This window comes from Lethenteron reissneri, chromosome 26 (assembly GCF_015708825.2).
Source record: "Lethenteron reissneri isolate LAM-NWPU_2019-01 chromosome 26, ASM1570882v1, whole genome shotgun sequence".
NCBI lineage: Eukaryota > Metazoa > Chordata > Hyperoartia > Petromyzontiformes > Petromyzontidae > Lethenteron > Lethenteron reissneri.
In genome coordinates this window covers 23,726,473-23,751,846 of record NC_083804.1, presented here as the reverse complement: position 1 = coordinate 23,751,846, position 25,374 = coordinate 23,726,473, and the positions used below count along the sequence as shown (strand labels likewise).

General features: G+C 49.2%; 1 protein-coding gene across 2 annotated transcripts; it reads left to right on the top strand.

Moving 5' to 3' along the window:
* The first annotated feature begins 6,995 nt into the window (after positions 1–6,995).
* LOC133347904 (sodium/potassium-transporting ATPase subunit beta-1-interacting protein 2-like) lies at positions 6,996–23,885 on the top strand. Of its 2 annotated transcripts, none has more exons than XM_061560640.1 (5): positions 6,996–7,196; positions 16,083–16,307; positions 18,593–18,653; positions 19,155–19,239; positions 21,338–23,885. In XM_061560640.1, exons 1-5 carry the CDS (start codon positions 7,182–7,184, stop codon positions 21,345–21,347), a joined length of 396 nt encoding a protein of 131 aa, XP_061416624.1. In that variant the 5' UTR covers positions 6,996–7,181; the 3' UTR covers positions 21,348–23,885. The 2 variants fall into 2 exon arrangements, with proteins under 2 accessions (XP_061416624.1, XP_061416623.1); XM_061560639.1 differs by lacking the exon at positions 6,996–7,196 and adding an exon at positions 15,066–15,152.
* Positions 23,886–25,374: the final 1,489 nt, after the last annotated feature.

Genomic DNA, 25,374 nt, shown 5'->3' with positions numbered 1-25,374 from the left:
CTGATTCTAGATAGAACACTGCCGCCGACGACGATTGACGGCGAGGATTGCTTTATCGATTCGAGCGGAGTGCTCGGTCACAGAGCGGACGATGCCTCGGACGTCCTGAGCGTGGCCTCGTTCCTCCGCTTGGCTCATCGGAGTATAAGGAGCCCGGCTCACCGCTTCCTTCTGAGTGGACCCGGGGAGTTTAGATTCCCGTGGGTGGTGAGGTGAGGCTGGCCGGCCGGTGGGGGGGGGGTTCCGAGGCGGCCGCGATTCAATGCGATCGTTACTTTTTTACGGCGCGGTGGATCAGCCGCCGCCGCTGCCGCCCCGCACCTTGTCCCAATGTCGTCGCCCCTCGTAACGAGTGAGGAGCGAGGCGACGTTAAAAGCACCCCATCGTTTATTTTTCCAGGGAGTTTGATCGATTTGGTGTATATGTGTTCATTTGCGTTTTTTGGCGTTTATATGAATTTTTTGTTCAGTGTCCTCACGGTGTATATATTATGGATGCAGACGTGTTGTGTGTGTGTTTGTTTTAATTAAAATCTCAATCTTTGTTTAGACTGGAGGAGAGAATCCGATGAGCTATGAAGCTCTTTTTTCACAGATTTCCTGTTGGGGCGGGTCAGTTAAACACATGCTGAGAACAGGCAAAACATCGTCAAACTGCCAGCAACAAACAGCACTCTCAAAGTTGTAAAGGATTAGATTGTAACCCATTTTTATTGAGCGAGGAATTATTACAAAGTGGAGCAGTGCGAGGGAAGAAGTAGAGAGAGGATTGGTGTGACATGCAGTGTGGTGAGTGGGTGAGTGCGTTGTTGTGACCTCTTGTGTGGTGAGTGGGTGATGGGTGAGTGGGTGAGTGTGTTGTTGTGACCTCTTGTGTGGTGAGTGGGTGATTGGGTGAGTGTGTTGTGTTGTTGTGACCTCTCGTGTGGTGAGTGGGTGAGTGAGTTTGTTGTTGTGATCTGGAGCGTGTTGGTGAACTCAGTATGGTGGATGAGACGACACAGTGAGTGTCTGGTAGAGACCAAGTCCTCAACACGGGTGGCGGAATCAACGGGTGAATTTCACGAGAACGGTAACCATAATAGTGGTAGCGATAGAAGAGTGATAACTTGTATATGTACTTATCACAATCTTGCAGTACTGACCTGATGGTTAACTTATGTTTAACCTCTGCCATTACTTCGCAGTGCACCGCCGATATGAGCGTGGATATTTTGTAAAACGTGGAAGAAAGTTGTCGATTGATTAACTCATTATTTAGATTTTTTTCTATTTCAAAACTTTTCGACCACTCCATATCATCCCAAAATTTGCTTTGTATATGAGAGAACACATTATATATACACACATACATATATCTACGTAAAATTACCAAATGTCCCGCTGGAATGTATGTGGCGTAATATAAAGTTTTCCGACTAAAAAAATAATAATGCACGCACCATCTCTCAGTTTTGTGCGGACATTTTTACGGTGGCAATCGGTAAACAAATGCCTGCCGCTGTAATTACACGAGTGATTTACGGAACAGTCTCGCATTAAGTGAGGAATTTGGCATGATATACCTGTGCGCTAACGTGACACACTTTGAAACTGTGATTTGGGACGTTGTTAATTTAGCCTCAGATAGTTAAAACACTGAAGTGGGATTAAGAAGCAGAAGCTAGTTTGGCAATTACCTCCGCCGACTTGGATTGTAAATTAAACTGAAAAAAATAATCCCCGCCAAAGTTGTATTTTTTTTATCTGACAGTCATTGGGCACAGTGAGTGTTTTGATGGTCTGGCGATGATTGAAAAAGTTACCTTTGAGTGAAAACGTGGGAGAAGATACGCAACTCAGGGCCCAATCACAGCGAACATCGCTCATCGCACGAAATATAAATGCCGCCGCACGGCCGGTTAATCTCGATCACGTCGTCGTCTCTGACTCGACGGAGCTGTCCAGGCGTGACGATGAATTGACAAACACGCTGCAAATATCAACGGAGCCATGATTGCCACCGCTGCGGACAGAAGCGGAGACATCACATCGTGCGCCCCCAAAACACTATTGCGAAAAAAGATAACGACCGGATGTCTGCATGATTGATAATTTTCCAATACACGTGGGGGGCACGCGCGGCAGTCATTTGCAAATAAAAAGATTCGGGGAGCCGTGACTGACAGTTCAGCGTATGTATATATATTTTTATATTTATATAACTAAAACGTCAGATTAAATAAGAAAGGGCGGCCGCTGCTCTGTTCATACATTGCAGCGTTGTAAATCACACAAAAGTCGCGAGTGCGCCGGACGGATGTAATTCAAGGCGCGTGATTGAAGACGATACAAAGCGGCACTCGATCCATTACGCCGGCAAATGTCAAAAAAAGCAGCTAACCTTCGTCAGCGCGTAAATCGGAACGTTGAAAAAAGCGAAGAGTTTTGTCAGCGGAAGCAACAACAACGAAAATCTGCCGCGTTGGAGGCTTACAGTGCTTTTTGTTTCGGGGCGCGTGGCGAGCAAGCGCTGAACCGCTATATACTCTGCCAGCTTCTCTACTGCTAGCCTCTCGCTATATACTCTGCTAGCTTCTCCACGTGCCCGTCGGCATTTGTAGACATTTGGGAAGAATCCCTTCCCCGAGCCGCGGGGGCAAGTGTCGATCGAGGGCGGCTGAGGACGCCGGTAGAGGCATTTAATAAATAGCGACGACAATCAATTATCATTTACAGCCCCCGTTTTTTGTAACTACTGCCGGACAAAGGCCTCCTCGTGTCGGCCATAGAGAGCGTGTGGCCGTACGTCCACAGAGAGATTTGGGCCACTCGCCGCATTGAGTCAGTGGAGTAAATGTGTCCGTGCAGAGTTTTTCTGCGTCATCTCCTCGCGAGTTATTTTCAGAATAAAATGCGTCTGAAAATAATGTTGTCCCAGATCACCAATAGAACATCGTCAAACAAACCCACGCCGGTTCAACAGATGCAAGGTAACCCCCCCCCCCCTCCAACGAAGCCCTTGCCTACGAACTTAATTCATCTTTCTGACTGCCCCCTAATGTCACAATACACGTTCACGACTTGAGTCGTGCAACCTGTAGCGAGCGCTCGGGCTGAATGATCGTCGTGTGGTGTAGTAACGGGTGCGGGGTTTTGCAAGCAGTGTGCATGCACGTGTGAGCCGCGGACAGTGAAGTCACGCCAGGACAACAAACAGGCGCGGTGAGAGAGCAACCCAGAGAGAGACGACAAATTAAGATGCATAGCGGTGATTGGCTGGCTGCAAATGCAGACACGGTGAAGTCGCCTCGGAGTCTGCAGATTGAGGCGATAGCGGCGGAAGCCACGCGCGAGAGGCAACAGGAGGACGCCAGCTTAATTAGGGCGCTTAATGAGGAGCAGGATAAATACGGCGGCAGATTCGTCAGAATCTTTACTCGGACTGGAGGAATCCGATGGGCTGCGAGGCTCCTTTTTCGCAGGTGTCCGGATGGGTTTGGAGCGCTGCGTCCGGGGAGCACCGCCACGCGACGAGTTTTTTGTTATTTTAATGTAATTTATTTATTGCATATCAACTGAGGCCTGGTACAGAGCACAAACCGCGACGCGGTGGGGGGTGGTGGGATAGAAAACCTCCACGGACCTCAGTCCCGAACACCGTGCACCTGGGTTGCTACTGCCCCACCGCGGGCAGCAGGGTGTGTGTGTATGTTTACATGTGCGGGGGGGCAGGGAGTTGAGGTTGAAGAACTTACAACAAGAAAGTGGAGGGAGCAGGGTGGGGCGAGGGGAAGGGAGGAGCACTTTGGAAGGAATAACTTACACAGCCCGCTTATCGACCCATCATAGCCCCTGAGATTGGCGACTGACTCCCGTCCATCCCCGGGCAGGACGCCAATGCACCACTCCTCGTTCCTGCCTGCCACGCGGCGCGTTTCAGTAAAACACGAGTCCGCGTTGCGGTTCGTCAACGCCGATTTCAAATCGATATCTCGGCTTTCATGTTGGAGCTCGCGATGAATTGGATCCACGGTGGCTGCCACCGACGCGGCCGCAGCTGCGTCGAGAGCCCCGTTCACAAGTGGAATTGAAGTCGACGCGTTTCACTATCGCGTGATCGGAGTTTGATACGTGCACGTAGTTTATTTTGATTTTTTATTTTGCGGAGGTGGGACCGGCGCTCGTACCAAAACGACTGTAATCTGTGTGAGCAACCGGGACGGCTCGTGCTGCCAATGAGTTTTCCTGCCGGCGTTTGCCAATTTCAAACCTTCGTTGAAAATGTAGCCCCATACCGTGCAATAATAAATGGCACCACGAGTGCATATTATGCAATTACGTATTCAGCACAATGCACCGCATACTTTTCACTCAGCGGCATTAGTGTCTGTGTGTTTGTATATATACGATTCAATTCGATGCATCAAGTATAGCCGTAAACCTTTCTCGTGAACTGATTATAGCTGAAAGCCACCAACGTCACGAGTGCAAATGTTTAATTTGCACCATTCCAGCGGCAGAAAGATTTAACAATTAGACGTAACTTATTGGGGAATGGTGGTCGTTTGATACCACAGTGTTATTTCTCGTATTGAGAAATAATCTAAATTCTTTACACATAAAACAAAAGACACTTTATTTAGAAGCAGGTGAGAACATAAGCATACAACATGGCATTTCAGGGTGTAATTACTGTGAAGACCTGCTGTTGTAGGCGTATGGCTAGGAAGGGGGCAATAGATGGCAGCATGACAATAGTTGTGGTCCACACATAGATTTGGTCCACTCGCAGTATTGAGTCTGTGTATTGAATCTATCTGTGCGGAGCTGTTGGTGTTATCTCCTCGCGTGCGCGATGGGCTTTCTCCCGGCTCTACGGGTTCCTCACACGTGCCACTCATGGAGCCGATCACATGTTGTAATGCGGGACCCTCCTGGACATAGCCTTGGTACTCAATGAGACTTTCTTAGGTAAATCATTGACATCATTATCATTGTCACATGCAGTACTTCCACAATGTATATGTACACAGAGTTTCGGATTTTAAAGTATGTGCCAAAAAGGGTCATTTTTATCTTTCAAAGTGGTCATGCATTAAGCCAATTTGCACATAAAGTCCGAACTGTGATCTGGAGGCCTCAAATGAACTCTGATGTTGGTTTGGTGGCAACGTTTTATCTTCATCCTTTTTATATTTCTCAGTCCCAAAACTTCTCGGCTGCCACTCATACATTTGTGCAATTTTCCTCATTTTATTTCAACTTTAACCAAATATGCAGAGATTATTGGTGGAGTTTCACGCCACGAATGCCAGTGAAGGCTATCAGAGCTAAAAGCGTGAAGAAAAATGTATGCACTCTTAAGAGTTTGGGAAATTGGTTAATACAAAATGTCAAAGTCAAGCTCTTTCCGGCTTAATGAAGAGCCATAACTTCATAGCATGTACTAGGCGTATAGCAATGCATTGCTCCAAGGATTTATATTGTTTCGTGGTTACGATACATGCACTGAATAATGTTCAAGAATTGATGTCTTTCAATTCCTAATATGTCGGAGAGCAAAGTATACCTTAAGATGAACAGGGGCAAAAAAACACAACCGTAATGTACAAAAAGTTTTCTGTACAAAATAAAATAACAAATGAAGGGAGGCCTCTTGAAAACTCGGAAGAATTTGTGCACCCAGGGCAGTCATTGAAGGTGGGTTTGGATCAAAACGATTAAATAAAAGAGCAGGGTGGAAGGAGGAGAATGAGTCTGAAAAAAGGTTTCAATCACTTCGCACTGCCAAGTCTGAACATGGATCGTGGCCACCGGCAAAGGAGATGGAATACAATCTGAAACGTGCACAAAGGTGCACGCAGCCACCCATGCTTGCAATTAGACTGAGAGACAAGAACAGATGCGCACGGATCACAGGGAACGAACACAACTCACGGAGACGTCGCATTGACCGTTAAATGGGCTTGGGCATGACACTTCGCTGGCGATGGTGGAGAGCATAGATGTTCGAGCGGAGTGCAGTACAAGAGTGGGGTTTGCTGCACTGACTCCGGTCGACACCGTAGCACCGCAGCAGTAGCAACCTACAGCACCCACTTCACGACGTGGTGGTCACCCATCCAAGCACTCTCCAGGCTCAGCCCTGCTGAGCCCTGCTGAGCCTCCGAGTTGTGACGCACTCGTGTGCACTCCGGGTGACTTCCTCGTTAGACCAATTGGCTCTCGCGCGGTTGTCAATAAAGTACTCGGAGGGACGAACGAACGAACGAACGAAAAGAGCGTCGACTCTCCATCACTGCCCTGCGCTCCCTTGTGCACAATCTCGCCCCTTGCCCGTCCATCACAACTACACCGTCTACGCTTGCCACCGTGGCGCGGCTGTGACGACGACGATGACTGCAGACGTCATCCTCCAACCCCTCCTCGTGCCCCAGATTGGACTTCGAGCGCCTCTGTGCGTGGCTCCTCCGTTCCCCGCGCCGATCGCAGAGGCCGGATCGTGGCTCCCGGCTTTGTCCTCGATGAGTGCGCTCGCTGACGGCACACCGGTTACACCGCGACCTTGATTTGGAACGTAACTGCCCTCTGAAAAAAAAACACGTAAAAACAGGCGACATTTCTGGGAATAGCCCTCCCCCGGTAAATACGTAACGTTGGGCGAACGTTGTTGGCACGTGGTTTGAACCGTTGGACCAACGTTGTTGGAGCGACGTTCGCCCAACGCGCCATGTTTACTGGGTCTTTATAGCATGAAGAAGGCCCCTTGTATGCTTTTCTTTTGAAGTCCGCAGTATTATTATTGACAAACGTGCTGCGTTTGTGTTGTTGATGTTGTTCATTGCGCTTGGGCACCACTGCCAATGCAGCAGCATCGCCAAATAGCGTGTTTGCCTTTTGACAGAGACTCATAACGCCGGGTCCTACGGCTCAAAAGGGTGTCAGGTTTTCGCAACATAGACGCGGCACAGTTCTCCGAAGACAGATCGCGGAGGCGAAGCTAATTTCCTGCGCTCGCATGCTCAATAGCGCAAAAAACAAATGTTTTCAATTTGCACGGGGCGGTCGAACGCGCCATCGTTAACCATCCGTCACGGTGACGCGGCGCGCGCCGTGTCCCCCGGCCGCACGCTGCGTCGCGCTGCCACCGTCCCCGCCGTCGCCACGGCTTGGACGCGAGCGGCGTCGCCGCCACACCGATGGCAAAATCGCCGGTGAGCCCCCAGACCCCCCCAACCGCCCACCCACCCAGCCCGCCAAGACGCCTTGCAAACTTTTTAGAGGAATGGGAAAAAAAATTACAAGCGACCGGCGTTATAAAAAAAATACTTTTTCATTTTCGCAGCCACGCGTGGCACTCCGTTTATATTAATAACCGCGGTAGCTTAGCCGCGGTGCCTGAACTTCCCCGTCCGAACCGTTGACCATCCATCTCGTTTAGAATATCCCACTCAAGCAGAGCTCCCCCCCCCCCCCCGGCCTGGGGAGGAGCGACCGTCGTAAATTACACTCGGAGGGCCTCGTGGCCCGGGCGGTGCTCGTGTGATGAAGCAGTCGAGGACGGCTAATCACCCGGGTCGATGACGTCACGCAGAGGTCACCAGCGCATGCCTGGAATATCTAGCGTGGCGGAGAGAGAATGGTGTCCCTGTGTGTGCGCGTGTGTTTGAGGAGATTGGTAGGAAATGTAAATAAAAAACGATCCTGAATGGCCAGGTGGCTCAGCGGTAGAGCAGGCGGCTCACCGGTTTGGTGTTAACTCGACCCATCATCCCTCTGGGGTTTATAAAATCGGTACCACTTCGTGGTTGTCTTATGGATGAACTTTCCTCCGCCTTTGGAATGTGCTACCACCGCCACTGGCTCTGGGTTGTAAATGGGAAATACATTGATAATAGGGTTTTCCCCTTTTTTCTGGCAACAAAACAGGTGTTAAGATGTTAAAACACCAAACTGAAACCTTTTACAAGGAGTCATGTCTGCATTAACCACAATGCGTGTGATCCTTGTAACTGATTGGTCCACACCAGAGACAGCTTTCTTTTGAGCCTCGTCTCAAACGGTGTTAGACCAGAGGACGCCAAAAGGCGTACAGCCATCTGTATGCCTTTTGACGGACATGATTCCTTGTAAAAGATTTATGTTTGGTGTTTTAACATCTTAACACCTGTTTTGTTGGTAGAAAAAAGGGTAAAAACCTATTATCATATTTTGGTACTGGCAAAGGAGGTCCCATGATGGGGAATATATTGTTCAAGACATCGCCGATTTTATGAAGCAACTGTGAGTATAAATATTGTAGAGTGGCAAACTTGGCCGGCAGAGTTGTTCCAATTAGGGTCATTGATGGAAGAATGTTTTTTCTACAGCAGGTATTCATTTAGCGCATGGGCACTCGTGTGATTAATGGTCCGTGTGTGCATACGCACATTTGTTTTGTGGAAGGACATTACCATGCTGATTTCCAAGCCACCAAATAAATTGAAATAAAATCATGGTCGGGTTTTTACAGTCAAAAATCTGTGCCCTGCAAACACCCAAAAAACCTGCCTCTATCTGTTGGCCATTTCAACCGGGCTCGCCACTCAGAAGGAGCTGTATAACGCTCCACGAGCAGTAACAGCTGATGCCACTTCTCTCATTATCAAGGAGAGTTGACGCAGCGGGTCTGGTCTCTGGCACACAACACAAAACGATCCCACATTGGCCTTTGTCGGACTGTTGGAGCAAGTGCTGGCACCGTACACGACGAGGTAGTGTTGTGGCCAATGGGCACCATGCCTGGTCCCCTTCTCTCTTTCCGGTGCTGAAATATACTCGGGAGATCCTGGACCGGTTCAGATATTACTCGCCGGGATGTTTCGCGGTGGCTGGGAATCAACACTCAGATGAGCAGGTTTGCAGGGCTGTTTGCGAACTACTGTGCCAACACTCATCAGAATGGCGATCAATTTGTCCTCTCAAAATTGAATGCGCGCACACCGCGCACACACGCACGCCAGTGTGCACACACACACTGCGCGTGTACACGACGGAGATGACTTCCTGCGTGAACAAACAACAATAAAAAAAAACCTTTATTTAGCCAGGTGGCAGTCCCCTGAGATAATACATCATCACTTTTTCAAGGGACGCCTGAGAAGAATTAAATGAAGTGAAATAACGAGCGCAGGCACAAAACCCCAGCAAGATAAAACGTGCAATTTTGCGCTGGGAATTTAAAATAAAATTGGCCTTGATCAAGGGCCAAGGTACAAGGCAAATAATGAAATGTGCACAAAACTGGAAAACAGATGGCAATTTTTGTGACTGGGGAATAAAATAAAACGATTTAAAAACTGACGGTTTAAAAGTGACAATTATAAAGTGACAATTACAGATCAGAATTGAAATAGCTTCATGTTCCACATTCCTCCGCTCAAAGACAAAGTGTACATACACGTGCCGTTTAAACGATGTTCATGACTCTGCCTTGTTTATTCTAAAGTAAAGTATTATGCTCTTTGTACGCACACAGAATCTGTAGACAGCCCAATAAATCTGGGGTGCCTGAGTTCGATTCCCGGCCACTGCCCACATCACCAGCGAGCGATATCTGATCCAGTCCTGGGCCTCCCCTCGGTCGGCTCGGCCTTACATGAGAACCTGGTGCAGCGCATAATAACAACAAGAAATCATCGCACTGGCCGTGGTGCTGACCACACCACCCCCTCTTGCACCGTGTCGGCCTTCATCGGGGCTCAATAAAATCGATTCACGATACACGTGTACGAAGCGATGGCAGTCTTTCCGATGTGTGATGTGTGTGGTACGTTAACGAGTTCACGTGCCACGTGCAGTCAGCCACTGGAGGAACTGTCGTGGCGCGGCGCTGCAAAAATGATGATCATAATCGGCTCTTGAATAGAATCTCATTACAGGCTGTATGTACCAACTTATCATAACACTTTAGAATGGACTCTCTGGTCGCAAGTGCTAAGTAGATGATTACATTGAGGGTAGCAAGAGGGAGCAGCGGTGGCTTGGGGAGGCCTTTCATTCAGCAGGGGATCGAACATGGCTGATGATGATTTGCTGACTGAAAATTGAGCACAATGAATGTCAATTATTATTATTGTCACAACATCGATTTCTCACCATACCTTGAACATCAATAACTCCCTAACTGAAATATCATCATCAGCCATTGGTGACGACTCACCCCTTGGCTGGCTTCCAGTTTGCCTCTGGTTCCTCGGCCATTGCGAGATGCAGTTTGTCCGAACAACGCGATACGAAACTCAACGGCATTATTATTATTACTACGAAGACATATCTAAACGGAGGCCCCCACATCCCCGGGACTAACAGTGTAGCGGCAGGGTGGCAGAAGGCGAGGGATCTTGCAGGATACAAGCAGGGAGCGCCAGACGCGATGGTGGTGGAATCCATTCACATCACGGACGCGCGGGATCGCATCACATGCAGGGCAGTGCCGTTTTCATTCCGTCTCCTGGGTGGAAGGGGGGGAAATTGAAGCCGGTGGCCGTGCGCAAGTCATCAGTGATTCCCGTCTGCGACATGAACGACGACAAATATGCAATCGACGGCACAGCTTGAGGACTCGGGACACCTGCTCGGGGGGGGTGGGGGGGGTGACGACGACTCGCAGACTCCTCATTGCACAATCGCCCCAGCCCATAGCAGGCGGTTGAGCAGCATCTCGCCGCCTCTGCTGTTGCCCCCGCTGGCCACCGTCTGGCTCTGTCTGCCAAGGTGTGGCACGGTCTAACTCTGTCTCGCGCTGTCTCACTCTCCCTCTGTGTGTCTCGCTCCGTCTCACTTGTTTCGCATCCAGATTGAAAGCGCATTTCTTTAGAACTGCTTTTTTGTTATTGGTGCGTTTTCCTTCCCCCGCACCTCCGATTAGCAACGGTTAGTGACGTACGGCGCGAAAGAAGTTCAACGTGCAATGCGCACGTACAATCGATCGCGTCAGTGGCGCGCACGCGCTCAGCGCGCTCCGTCACTGCGGTGCGAACGCGCGGCCCGCACCGCGCCACTCGTCCCGACTGAACGCGCCGCGATGGGGCACGAGCGCACGCGATGGCCGTCAATCAGAAATTCGTTGTTCACCGACCAATTGTAAAAGGACACGGCGCATTCCTTTAGTTATTTTTTTAACTGTCGTCGTTTTTGTTTTTACATCCAACGGCGGCGGATGTTGGAGTTGCAAGAGAAAGGGAACAGATTCAGAGCCACGATTGTTCCACGGCGCTCGTTGAGGGGCAGATTAAACCGTTCGCGCGTTTGCCTTTTAGAGATCTCGAGTGCTTCCCTTTAGATGAAGCTGCTGTCATCCCACATTCTTCGTCTAATCAATTAACTCCCGTAACCTCAGCCCTCAGAAGCAACGTGCTGTTCTTGGGGCGCCTGCAAAGTCCTTCGTCACACAGAGCGGAACGCCGCTGGGTAATACAGAAAGGCTCGAGTCATTCCCGCACGAGATCATCAGCAGCTCAATTCACATTAGCGGCTCGTTGGGGCAGGTAAACAGGGTTCATTATCCAAGCGCCACGGCTCAGAAACTCCCAGGAGGAGATTTGGTCGCTTGGCACGGTGGACTTTAGACCCACGGGACATCCATTCACCAAAAATCTAGCATTTGAATCACGGTATAATGTTATTTAGGAGAAAAGTCACACGCGGCAGAGAAATAGTGCAAGCAAAAAGAAGGTGCGAGCTGTTTATTCTTCTTCTTCGCCGTGGTTATTTATGTATTTCTTCCCTCGAACTGGGCCACTTAACCGTAGAGGTTAATTGAATAATAGCTACATGTTCTTGACAATATGAATGTAATATATATTTGTACTTTTAGAGTTTATATTCACATCCTCTTGCCTATTAACGATGAGATGTACGAAGCGATTTAAGGGCCCGTGATTAATAATGCACAGTGTGTCCGCAAGGCAGCGGCGAGACACGCGGGGGGGGGGGGGGGGTGGCGAATCGCAGCAGAGCAATTGGTGGCGCGGCACCAGCTACCCTGGCTGTCCTTTACCGCTCACGAATCTCATGATAATTCATTCATTTATGCAGAATCATCACTTAGGTTTGTTGCCATTGTTACCGTTTTTCCCGGCCACTCTTATTTTTGTGTAAATGCCAGTTGCGACCGACGGGAAGTTTTAGACTGCACGGAAGTAACATTGTGGCATTTTAACGGTTTCTTTTTGCATTTTCAGTGTTGCCATAATTGCAAGTTGGTCTGGCGTCGAGGCAGACATTTGTTTTGCGTGAGTCAACGTTTCCGTGATCTCTGATGAGCGTTGAGATGATGCTCATCTCACATCTACAGCCATGAACTCGTGGTGGAAATTCCACATTCCTATGGTGGTGAATCTATCCATAGAGCCAATGATGACTTTCCCACAAAGTAGTACTCACTTTATAGACACCTATAAGGATGATGGGCCGAGTCAACCCCCAGCCAAGATTTAAACTCGAAATCTTCCGATGGCACGCCCACTGAGCGACTGGGTCGGTTGCGTTGATTTTGTGATAAAAGTTTTAGATGTATTTACTGATAGAAAATCACGGAACAGCGTACGTTTTGCTACTTTTTAAACAACTCGCAAAAAAAAATCTGAAAATGAATTTGCAACAAGCCAGGAATGCAAAGAACCTTTCCAGCCCGACCAATTTATTCCAGGCATGTCATGCTGGCACGTTTCAAATGGTAAAGGTTGTTTTAGTGCATGATTACTTTTTTCTTTACTTGTATAACTGACATCTTATCAACTGGGCACAACAAAGTTAAGTTTGGAGTTTAGGCATTTATTAATTTTAATCATAGAACATCAAGTGCTGTACATTGTTCCCGTTGATAAGTAAACGGTGCATCTCACGTGTATTGAATGCAGTGTCCACCAGGAAGTCCTCTCGTGCCAATAGAAACTAAAACGTTTTGTTCATAGAATATTACCGCATGGGCTCAGGACACAGCAGTGCCTATAAAACAATACAATCATGACAGATTTCGATAATTGGTTCTTTACCCTTCTATCTGGCAACAAAACTGACACCTTTTTTGTTGCCAGATAGAAGGGTAAAGAACCAATTATCATATTTTTACTGGCAAATGAGGTCCCCATAATGACAGATTTCCTCGAAAATAGCTTAAATTACCGAAAGAACCAAAGAGTATAGCTTAAATTATATTAACAAAGTAAAGCGCTCTTAGCTTGTGAGGAGGAGCGGAAGGCCTTCTTTAGCCGTCAAGGTGCCTGTGAGAAATACCAGCTCATCGTTTTTCTCCAGGGTAAATAAAATATTCTGATTCTAACTGCAATGCGAATAACGATCGTTACCCCGCAGCGATTTTCAAAGTTACCCACCGTCGTCACCGTCGCTATCAGGAGAACGCCGCGGTTTGTCGACCCCGTGAATTCTTGCCATTGTTTTGACCGAGAGATATTTTTTTTTACACGGCTCAAGAAATAAATCCCGTTGCATAATGAGTTTAATATTAAAAGCTGCTGTGGCTCCCTGTTTTTTTTTTACGCGTGTCAGATTAAAATCTGGGCCCGGCGCATAATTTTTGCGATGAACAAAAGCCGTTCCTTCGAGTGCACGCTGCGATCAAATGATGGCGTGAGCATCTTGTCTCGTCTTGCGCCGTCTGTGAGCGAAAGTAATTAAATTTCAGCGGAAACAATAGCAGCGGAGCGAACGGAAGAGCCCGGCGCGCGGTCTTGTCTGAAACGAATCTTCAGATACGCATATCGTCTTTGGGGAATGCAGAGAAGCAGGCGGCACAAATTAAAATAGGATTGATAGATTGTTATTTTTTTTGGCACGAAATGTAACAGATTTGCTGAGGAGAGAGGGCCCAAGTGTTGAGTACAGGTTGTTTGTGGATTTTGCACTGGGTGTGTAAAACAGTGGACAGAAAGCTACTTCGAAATGCACCCCGTGTTGTGGATTGTGGGAGACATGCCATGTTATTACACTAGGATATGTGGGGTTTTTTTTTGGCATCTAACGAAGGTGAACAATTATCCAAAGTGATAACAATATGGTTTCCATGAAACCCATACTGCTGTGGGATGTCGTGGGTTTTCTGTGGTATTTCACTGCACCAGCAGTTTCATTGGGGGAGTGAATGTGCTCGTCGGTAGAAAAACCGTTCCTAAAATCAGATCGCTCGTGTGGTGTGTTCACGTTTAAATGTACAGCCCCTTGTCATTCTATTGCTGGATGAAGGCCTCACGTTGTGTCGGTCATGGGAGTTGTTTGACCATTCTTCACCGCGCTGGTCAATGCGGGTTTATAAAGCAGAGCATCCAAGACCAATTCAGTTATCGATCAGCACTGATGCTAGCTGTGGCAAGAAATCGAACTCGGGGTATACTTTGGGCTCATCGTCCATGAGCCCAGAGTAGATAGCTCGCTCGTCGGTAACCTCCGCGGATGGCGTCAGCTGTTGCGGTTCCAACTTATTTACGTGGCCGATAATAGTGAACGGCGTGATGACCGTTAGCAACGAGAGGGCTTTCAAATAATTCACTCGTATGAGCTGTGTAAATACATTGGAGGCACTAAAGTTATGCTGCAAGAAAAGTGGTGCCACTTTCTGCTCAGGACTACCACTGAACAAATGCACGTACAGTGGTATCGATTTCTAAATAAAAATCCAGTTATATTCCACCGACAGCCTCGGCGCATCATTGTGAATTGTGATATTCATCTTTGACCTTTCCCCCCTCCCCACCTCTGCCCACCCAACTTGATAAAACAAAAAAAATGCATTCGCAGGTGAGAGATGGCGTTCGTGAAGTGTCGCAGAAAATAGTGTGGCGATTGGAGGTATGGTTTAGGAGAGGTCATGAAGAGAGGATAGATGGTTTCTCACTCCGCTTAGACTCTGCTGGCGAGGAGCACGAAGGGATTTTAATGGACGGGCCAATTCTCTTCACGGTGACATAGGTACAGCCATAAAACAACAACAGCCGTCCACTCAAGCGAGGCGCCGAGTTAACATTTTAAAATGATCCACAGGGGGAGCGCTGGAGTGAAACGGCCTTGTTTGGTTCCCTGAGCGGCGCGTCATTAGAAGCCAGATGGATATGCAGCCGTCACGACCCTGGTGGTGGCAGCGACCCTCTGTGAAGCGTTCCCGGCGCTTCGCGGTGACTCGGCTGCGTCATTCATAGAGGGGGGGGGGTGGTGCGGCAGCCACTTATCGACGTGCGATCGTACAACTGAACGAGCGAGCACAGTTTGTTTTCAATCAATGTGACACGAAATGATTTGCTAGCCCTTTGTCAGTCTTCCGTCGGACAAAGGCCTCCCCTTGCTTTGTGTCGTTCATCGGGGTTTGTATGACCAGACGTCGCCACGCTGGTCCGTGCGGGTGCCCCGCACCGGTTCGGACGTCGCTCGGCATTGATGTTAGCCGTGCCCGGGAGCGAACTCGGCTCGCTGGGTTCACGGCGCAGTGTGCGGCTCCGTCGGCCGTGTTCATTGTTCTGGTGGATGTGTACGAGTGTTAGAAGCCACGAGTCGTTAAATAATTTAGGGCGCCCAACAGGGAACTGGCTGCAGATGGGAGATATTATGTAGGATGAGCGCGTGCGCATATTTGCGTGCGGTTCATTTCTATCGCGGATGTATATGAATATCACGAGCAGGGCTGACATTAAGAGGCATTTAACGGGAATAATATGAAGAGCTTTTCACCGTAATTAATGCATTACGCGAGAGTGCCGCGTGCGTTGGCCGCGTGTGTGAATGTCCCTTCGAGGCGGTCTTGCCTGCTGCTACTGCTGCGTGGCCAGACGAATTGCGCCGCGTTTGTCCTCATCGCGTTGCCATCGTCCGGACGCGCGGGAACGCATCCACGTGCGTGCGTGCGTGTGATCCAACATCAACACCGTTCCGCGCGCGAGATTATCCATGCGCCCGCCACGAGGTCCAACGCTCGCGACCGGCCGCTGCCAGGGCGGAGAACGGCGATCGCGACGTTCGTTTTTGGCGTCTGCAATTTTCGGAAACGCCGACGAAATTAACTCCCCCCCCCCCCCCCCCCCCCCCCCGGAATTTGCGAATTTCCTCCGCAGGACAGCGACCTGCTCACGTTCAACATCTCGTACCACCGCTCGTGGTGGCGGGACTACGGCTCGGCGTGCCCCCCCGCGCCACCCACGGCGCTGCCGGGCCCCTCGGTGGCAGGCGACACGGTGTCTGACGGCTTGACGGGGCCCGTGGCGGTGGGCGTCGTGGAATGTCCGCTCGAGTTCCAGTTCGTCGAGGTCATCCACAGCGCCTGCCAAATCGTGCTCGCGGTACGTCGTCTCCCCCCCCCCCCCCCCGCGAATGATGCGTGTGTGTGCATGTGTATGTGTGTGTGTGCGTGCATGTGTATGTGTGCGTGCATGTGTATGTGCGTGTGTGCGTGCATGTGTGTGCGTGTGTTCGTGCGTGTGTATGTGTGTGCGTGCGTGTGTATGTCTGTGTGTGCGTGTGTGTGTATGTCCGTGCAGTCGCTATATTGCCATTGTCGTGCTTTTAAACTCTCATTATCAGTGGCAGGGGAGGGAAGACCGGGGAGAATAATTGGCGATTATTGAACAAAGGCATGCTGTGCCTTCTTCTACGAGCGTGAATATCTCGAGAAAGAACAGTCGGATCTCCGCGGATTTTTTTTGTATTCAGAAGTCCTTCGCAGGGGATGTGAAAATGATTGCGGGGGTTTTTTGTTTGTTTGTTAGGTTAACAACGTACAGACTGCCATCTGCTTCCTTATCGCTCCATTAGTACGAGCTCATTAGGGGGTCTTATTTATTTCGGGCTCGGATGAAGCCCTCCAACCCGCATGAAGATAAAGGCGCAAGAGCAGTTTGTCGTGTCGAGCCTCCGACCATCCCCAACAGCGACCCGGCGTGGAGCCGGGAATGGGAATTATTGCCGGGATTTGGAGGCTCCAATCAACCCCGTGGCTGGCAGCTGCAGCAGCGGCTGCTCGCGGCAGATCCCGTCTTGCCGGCGTCACCCTTGCACAGCAACGGCAGCCGGAGAATTGGGAGCGCGGGGCATCGGCTGATATCAATCGGAGTGTGTGCACATGGCCGCAGTTTGTATTAAAAAAAATCCCTTCTGGATGAACAGAGCAAAAAAAATAAATCCAATTTATTAAGAGTGAATGTGAAGTGCAAACACTGGATTTTATTGGGATAAAGGACAGGTTAGCCAGAGAAATCCACGTTACTATACAAAAGGAGGCTGTAAGAAAACTGAAATAGATTTTATTTGCACTTTACACCGATAAGAAATGATCCGGTCCAGTTTTTAAATTAATAATTTACCAATGATCCGTATACGGTCCCTTGAGGCCAAAAAATAAATAAAACAAGAAAACTGAATCTGATCCCTTTCTGTTGACAGAACTTCAAAGTCAAAGCATTTCCTCTACAAGGAATGTCATTAAAATGCGGGGCGCAATAATTTATTACATTTTTGTGCTTGGCTCGAATCAGAGCTGTGTGGCGTCAGGCGACGATTCCACCTCCGCGGATGCCCGCTCATGACCGCCCCCGCAGAGTGTGCAAAGAAAAAAAAATATTTTAAAAAAATTGCGCAGCCTATAAATTAAATCCATTACTCATTTTACATTCAGGTGAAACCGTGGCCAAGTTGGGGTGTAACCTTTAGCGTTACCGCGTGCAATGGGACCCTCAGAATGGCAAATCATGTTTTACCGTCACAGGCGAGTGGGGGGGTGGGAGTCTGCGTGGCTTTCTCGCGATGGTCGCGTCTCAAATCTGCCTGTGAATATTCACACGCCCAAGTGAACGGTCGGGATCATTATTTCCCCCGCCCCCTCCGACTTGGCATTGTTTATTTAGGCGGTGATTTCTGAATGCACCGAGGGCTTCTTGGGTTAATTGGCCATTTTTCATTTGTAGCCAGCTAATTTAATGTCCGCGTCGTTAGAATCCACGCGAGATAGGAATTAGTCGATCTAATGGGAAGCGATTACCAGGGACTGTAATCAGATGGTCACAATTTGCCCGTAATGGTTCCTTAATGGAACGGTAGCGGGCAGAAGCTTTCTTATTTCGCAGGTACACGGGCGAATCGAGCAGAGTCGTTCCGAAGGGGGAAATCTCACTTTGAAATGGTGCAATTGAAACAAATGTCAGTACTTGGCCAATGTTGTGTTTGACAGAGATTAAGGTAATTGTTCACAATGAGGATTACAAGGATGAAATCCCACACCGTGGGCCCGTTTCAGATTCTAAGTTCGCCTGCACAGGCATGCAAGCGATGTATACGGAAATGTTTCTTTATTAAATATTTAAAACGTGAAGAATTCCACACCCCTGACTTCACACTTTTTAACTATTTATAAAGAAGGGAACAAATGTATTTGTGTTTGGTGTTGTTGTTGTTGACATTTAATTGCGATGCGGTGGAAAAGGAAATATTTACCAGTGCAAGGTGGTGGGGGGATGCGGGGGGGCTTCTGTTGTTTGCCATTCTGACGTGGCGCTCTCTCTCTCCCGCTTTGCACAGCGTCGAGACAAAGTAGGAACTCACGTTTTCTTGTTCTCTTTGTACGTGTCGCCAGCTGGTGTGTTTTGTCTGCGCCTGCTATGTCATCAGCGTGTTCACGGAGGAAGAGGACAGCTGTGAGTCCCGCGTGCACATCGCTTCCCCCAATGCGCTCGCCGTTGTTTTTGCAAATGGGTGGAGCACACGAGCGCGCAACGCCGCTTCGTATTTACCTCGCGCCTCTATGCGACCGTCCACCGCTGCGATATACGGCATCGGCTCGAGAATCAAACGATTACAAAAAAAACTGATGAAACCTAAGGCTGAGTGGGATCAAAATGACATTCAAGCTACATACTTATGACTCATCGTTTTTTTTTCATTTCCCCCCACAATTTCATCCCGATTGGGCCATCCGTTGGGATCTCGAGCAGCAGCGCTACAGTTGACAAGCACGGGCCCCCTCTCCTTACCGTGCCAAAACCAAACACCACCGCCCGCGGTACCTGCGTTAATATGCATCACCAAGACTTGTCTTGTTTTGCTTTCTCCACCTTCACCCCGTGCCATCACCTGGCGAGCACGATTACCTTGTGTGTGGCTTCACGCCCGTGCCGCGTGTGTCTCCGTGGCCACAGTTGATTTCATCGGTGGATTTGACTCGTACGCGGCGTACCGGGGCTCGCAGAAGATGTCATACCTACAGCTGCAGCCGCTCTATCTGTGAGTATATGCCTGGGCAGCTGGGCTGCCGCTCATTATAATGTCTCTCCAGGTGACCAGGGTAGCCTCGAAATGTTTTACTGTGTCGGCCAATTTAAAGTGAAGCTACCGAATGTCTGGGAGGCTCAACTGGGACGTACAGCGAGCTGGATTCCCCCATCCCACCCACCCCTCTATAAGCCCCACCCACTTTTACATATCTATGTCCACTCAACCACTCGCCCGTGTCCACTACTCAGGTAGCGCCGCCCTTTATCCTGATGGGTTTGAAGCATGAAACCATAACATGAAGCGAGAAAAACAAACTGAGGGCAAAATCCCAGTTTTAAAAAAAAATCTTCAGGCCACCTGGGTAGTTTGGGCCAAACCAGAATATTTGATAGCCTTACGTATGTAAAGGTCACGTCGTGATACCGTGATGTCGGAACATTATTGGATACTTACGTGGCTTTCGAAAGAAGTACACATTTTTGCAGTTAATTTGCGGAATAAAAGATCCAATTACATTCTGCACGTGAGAAGTGGCTCCTTATTTGCAAGTGTGACAGACACGTTTGTGGAGAGGATCATCCACCAAGATCGCAATAGCCCGCTAAAGGCCAACGGGCCTTCTTTGTATGCGAGCCCTGGTTGCTTGCAGGACGGTGATGCCGTGCCGCATATAAAAACCCGCCCACTCGCTTGATTTCATTTTATTCTTTTCGCATCCGAGGTGCGCCGGTTATGAGCCCTGTCCCAGTACCTCTGGTAATGTGCTGCAGGCACAATGTATCAAATGGCCCCGCGACGTTTCATTTCGAGAACAAAATATATCCCCCGGCACTTTCCACCAGTCGGCCACTGTGTGCGCTGGTTCAACGCCAACGCGGGTGCCTCCCTTGGGAAGAGACGCACGGGCCTCGTGGGCCAACTTCCTGACAGACTCTGCACCACGCAAAACAAGAGTGCGCTGTTGACCCCTGCGGCTTAGGTTCCATTCCCTGCAGTGGCAAACGTCGGTGGTGAGTGATGTGTGAACCGGTCCTGGGCTCACCCCTTCATCAACTTGCATTGGCCAGTTAGGTGATATTTGGTCAAACAAACCCCATGATCAACACAGTGTGGGGAGGTCTTCATCTAGTCGTGGATCGACAGAGGTTAAGTACTTTAAAACAATATTAAATTACTTTAAACTATAATGCTTCGATTAATTTCCTGGATTATTTTATGAAAGTGAAATGGTTAAGTATTGTAAAAAAAAAGTAAAATGCTGAAATGAGCGTAGGGGTAGCGTTGCTCTTTTCTTATGGCACTGAACGAGTGGTGGAAATTACACATTCCCGTGGCAGGGACCAGTCTATCCAAAGGATGATCACTGTTGACTTCCCACAAAGTGGTACTTATTTTACAAACTCTAGAGGGACGAGAGGCTGAATCTATCCCTGAGTACAATTAGAATTTGCAGGCTTTGGATGATGCATGAAGCACACCTGGCCAACTGAGTAAAGTATGCGGTGAATTCCACACTCTAATTAATTGACCCACAGGTCAGGGTTTAACTATTTTCCATGAACCGGCATCAGCGTAAATTGTGCTCATGTCATGTTAACCTTAAAGGTCCCGGACGGCGTGAAAGCATGAGGCAGCGCCATATGCTGACCATTAACAATAGGAACACAAATGGAAGTCAACAACGTTTACTCAATCAAAAAATTACACAAAGTAGAGTCTGGTTGATACAGTTCTGCACGTGTGTGCGCGCGCGTGTGTGAATATGTGTGTACGTGTGTCTATGGGGAGCGGTAGTGTAGCGGTTAGCGCGCTGCGCTACGAACACGGCTTCCAGAGTTCAATTCCCACTTACAGTCAACACCAGCGATGGTTATCTAAACCGGCCCTGGGCCACCCCTAGGTCGATTCAGCCTTAAATGGGTTCCTAGTGCGGTGTGTAAACATCGCCACTTGGAAGACAAAGACGGCCTTGCTATGGTGCTGGCCACCCACCCCCTCATGTGCCATGCTGACCTTCATAGGTGCCCGCTAGCAGCACTTGCCCCAAAAGTGTGTTAAGGCTACACGGGAGATCTTTGTCTTGTTGCGTGCGTGTGTCGACCTGCAGGCCTAAATAGGCATCTGCGGAGACCTCTGGATTCTCCTTCCGCGGCGCTGGCTCGGCATGGGGGAGGAGGAGGGGGGTCACAACGGGGGGTCACAGCGGGGGCCCACGGCCAACCTCGCCCGGCGAAGAGCGACACAAAGCGGCACGACGCGGCGCGGTGCGCACGGGCGGCTTCGAAGACGTCGCTCCTCGAGCCGTCCGAAGCGGGCGGTGGGGCGCGCGCTCGCTCGCTCCTCCCCGCCGGTGGTCACCCGGCCGCCCTCACCCTCCTCGCGCTCCCAGGCCTCGCGCCGTTGTGATATCCACGACACAGGAATTGTAATTTGCATGTCACAAAAAGAAAGCGTCACCTGCGAGTTCAAATCCTTGTTGGTTTTGTTTTTAACGATAGTTTTTTTTTGAGGGGGGGGGGGTGGTGGGTTTGTTCTCTGACCTATTTGGCAAAAAAAAAGCCTTTGAGAAGTATGGCAATAAATCTGTGCTCAGCTTCAATCGTGTCCCACTTTAATCAGCTCTTCTTTTAATGAAGATCCTGACACGAATGCCCTGTGCTCGCTACCTGTGGCGGTTCCTGTGCTGTCTCTCGTCCCACAGAGGCTCGTGTTGTGAGTCACCCTCAGTGGGGAATTTCTACATTCCACAGCTCGCTGTGGAGAGAGTTAAATGAAGATGAATGGGATCATCTTTCTACCTCTGTATATTTTCCAGTCTTGATTTAACTCTACTTCACCACTGGGAAAGGATCGCAGTATAATTGAACGGCCGTGCTGTCATTGACCGGAAGATTCTCTCACGTAGTCCACAGAGATCCCACGTTGTTATCGGCCTCCAGCCGTGGTGGGCAGCGATTCAACCCACCTTTGTATCTGGCTCGTTCGTCCGTCGCTTGGCACTCTCCGATCTCTTCTGCCGCCACAGCTATATTTTACGACTAAGCTGCGGTGTTTTTGTTGTTGTTGTCAAACCCTTTAATTGCATTGGCACGTGTGAATATTTCTTTAATTTCCTGACCACGAACTGGAGTTGTGCCCGAGCGCGCGCCGTTGGTCCCTCGAGTAATCCGATTGGTGGAACTGTGACGTCTCAACAAGCCCCAGAATGCCATTGCAATGAACAAATTGAGCACCCCCCCTTCCACTCCACCACTTGCGTGTGGGCTGAGCGCAGCGTTTGGGGGCGATGTATAATTTATATTTTTTTCACACGGATGTTTCGCTCCGACCACCAGAGCATTTCTAATTTCACAGCGCGGAGTGCATCGTCGTAATTTCACAGTGGAGCTGCGGTGGCGATTCACTATGCATACATATGTGAATACATCACCCTCGCGAGAAGTCAAACACTTGTAAATTCAGAGATGAGAGAGATTTAAAAGGACTCATGGATCAGTGGCCACGTTGAAATGTGCTTCTATTGCTGATTCATTCACTGCCAGATTTCTTAAATGGGAAATTAACAGAGAAAAGGGCCATTTCTGGCATGCAATCGTATTCACTGCTGGGTTGCATGTCCATGCTCTCAGCAAAGCTCAAGAGAAACACGTCGCGCAGCAGTTTTTGGCTGTGCTGTGTGGTTGGAGTTGTGTTAAATACGGCGGTTTGCAATGAAGATACAGGGGTGTGTTGGAGATAGAAACGTGCGTTTGTCTATTACCGCACTCTGTGTACATTCCGCACATGTAAACTCGGCGCGTCGTACGTCAAATACCGGCTACTTGTCCTACCCGTTGCAAATATGTAATAACAGCCTACTGTGACAAAATAACTAATCGTACATTTTTGTATTGCTCACGCCTTCATGGCAAATCTGATTAGAGTGTGACTAAAAACGTTTTTATGGCGTATGGAAGCTGTATTGTGCATATGGATCCGTCATTAACGTATACATAAGGGAGAAGTGGGGGGCTGTTGACGTATAACCACTTTAGTTGGTTGACCTTTTTTTAACTCGGATGTAGATATATACATGTGTAATTGGACGTTTTGCTGATTTTACACGTTCGTTCTTATGGTGTATTTTTGGTCGCGCAATATCAGCGATGAATTCCGTGGTGCGGCGTTGTCCCTGTAATTTGACAGCATAGTGGAACCCCCATTGCCTTAGGCCCAGTTACCGTCTGCTTCAGGATCATCCGTGCGGTTGTCACCGTGAGCCCAGTTCATGAGTCTTGTTTCGGCGACAAAAAATGCCCGACGATTATTTTGTCCCTGGAAATGTTTCAACATGTTGCGGTTATTTTTTTCTTTACTCCTCCTCCTCATTGCATCGATGTGATTGCAATGCGCTGTTATGAATACATTTTAAAAAGTCGAGGTTTTTTTGTATTGAAGTGCATCGTCGTGCCGAGACGGACGTGGCGCAGTCTGCTAAGTTGTGACGCGCGCCGTGGCGCACGCTGGCCACTTGTAGCCACTATAAATACAGATAATGATTCTGAATAAAAGCGTTTGTTACAGCCTCCGCATTTCGGCTGCATTCTTCCGTCCCCGCTGAGCCACCGAGACGCATCGCTTTTCTGTGCACCGTGCCTTCATCAACGCACAGTGACCATCGCGGTGAAAATGGTCAAACAACCTCCAGAGCCCAGCCACCAGGGGACTTACGAGAGGGCTGTACCTGTACAGTGCAGGCCACACGACATTCACCGAACAGAATCTCTTTCCCATCTCAATGGCAGCATTTGCAAAAAAATCTACGGAATTACTTCGCACTTCCTGTGATTGCAAGAGTGGTTTTAGAATTAACTAAATTATATGATGGTATGATGGTTTCAAAAAAATGTATCTGAATTCGGTGACGTCAATGTGTGACCTCTGGGGTCAGTAAATAACCTCTTTTGGGCCAATTTTAAATAATGTCTCTCGGCCAACTGCTTTCCACTCAGCGCTGCACTCGGAGACGAAGCCGCAACAACATCCACGGGAAAGGAGCCAAAACAAAACATCAAACAACACTGCCAGTGGAGGGCTTCAGAGAAACGCATTTCGACATAAACACTCCCCCTCGAAATGATAACAATAATCGTAAAAAAAACAGAACAACAATGATGTCCAAAGTTCTCCTCGCCACCCTATTGCAACGTGCTTCAATGGGGAGCGATGAGAAAATACCTCATTGTTAGCTACGAACCTCACGACCTGGGTTCGATTCCTGGCCACGGCTAACATCAGCGGTGATAGGTTCGTGAGCTCACCCTTGACTGATCCGCACTGACCAGTGTGGTGAAGGACGGTCAAATGGCCCCCATGACCGCGACGGCGTGGGGAGGCCTTCATCGAGCAGTGAATTGGCAAAGGGTTGTGAATTATTATTATGATGCTCAAGTGAGCTATCGACTGCTCCCACAATATGCGTTGTGTACGGTTTGTGAAATGCGGACTGGGATATTAGTTTTTGATTGCAGATTGCTTCCTTGCTGTACCGTGACCTTGAAATAATTTGGCTTTCATCCGCCGTATCCTGGGAGTAGGAGATCAAAGGGCTGCCCAGGTTGGAACTCTTGCAAAGTTGACATGTATGTAAATAAGGCCGGGCGGGATGCTAGCTAAGTGGATGTGTGTAGTGCAGATGGGGGCGGCCGTGGGCGGTTACGACAACACTGCAGGTAGGGCTCGATTGAAGACCACTCGCCTTGTTTCACAAGCACCGTGTGTCGCACACGGACGGAGGCCTGCCGCGATAAGACGGCGACACTCTGCGCCTCCATCGTTTGCCTTCCCGCACATGATGAACGGAACGCGTCCGAGAGGGCGTCCACCAGAGTGATGGCGTTTGATGCACGGGTGCCGGGAGGATTTGTGACATCGCAGGATCGTGAGAGGTGGCGGCGGCTGCGGCTTGGGGCCAACTTCATCCAGCAGTGGATTGAACACGGCTCGTGAAGATGGCCGATCACGGTCAACAGTCGCCGATGTTGGGATGTAGAGGTGGCGCACCGCATGCTTAGAGCACCACGTGCTGAACCCGGTGGCTTGTTGATTATTCCCAGCCACAGCTGACATTGGTGGCGAGCGATAACTGGGCCCTTCATGGGCTCC

What these genes read in the sequence shown, in the direction of transcription:
- LOC133347904 (XM_061560639.1), top strand. Translation starts at nt 15,084, where the DNA reads ATGGATATGCAGCCGTCACGACCCTGGTGGTGGCAGCGACCCTCTGTG. An exon ending in AGCGTTCCCGGCGCTTCGCG is followed by an intron (nt 15,153 to 16,082) that starts GTGACTCGGCTG and finishes TTTCCTCCGCAG; the next exon opens with GACAGCGACCTGCTCACGTT. An exon ending in CCTGCCAAATCGTGCTCGCG is followed by an intron (nt 16,308 to 18,592) that starts GTACGTCGTCTC and finishes ACGTGTCGCCAG; the next exon opens with CTGGTGTGTTTTGTCTGCGC.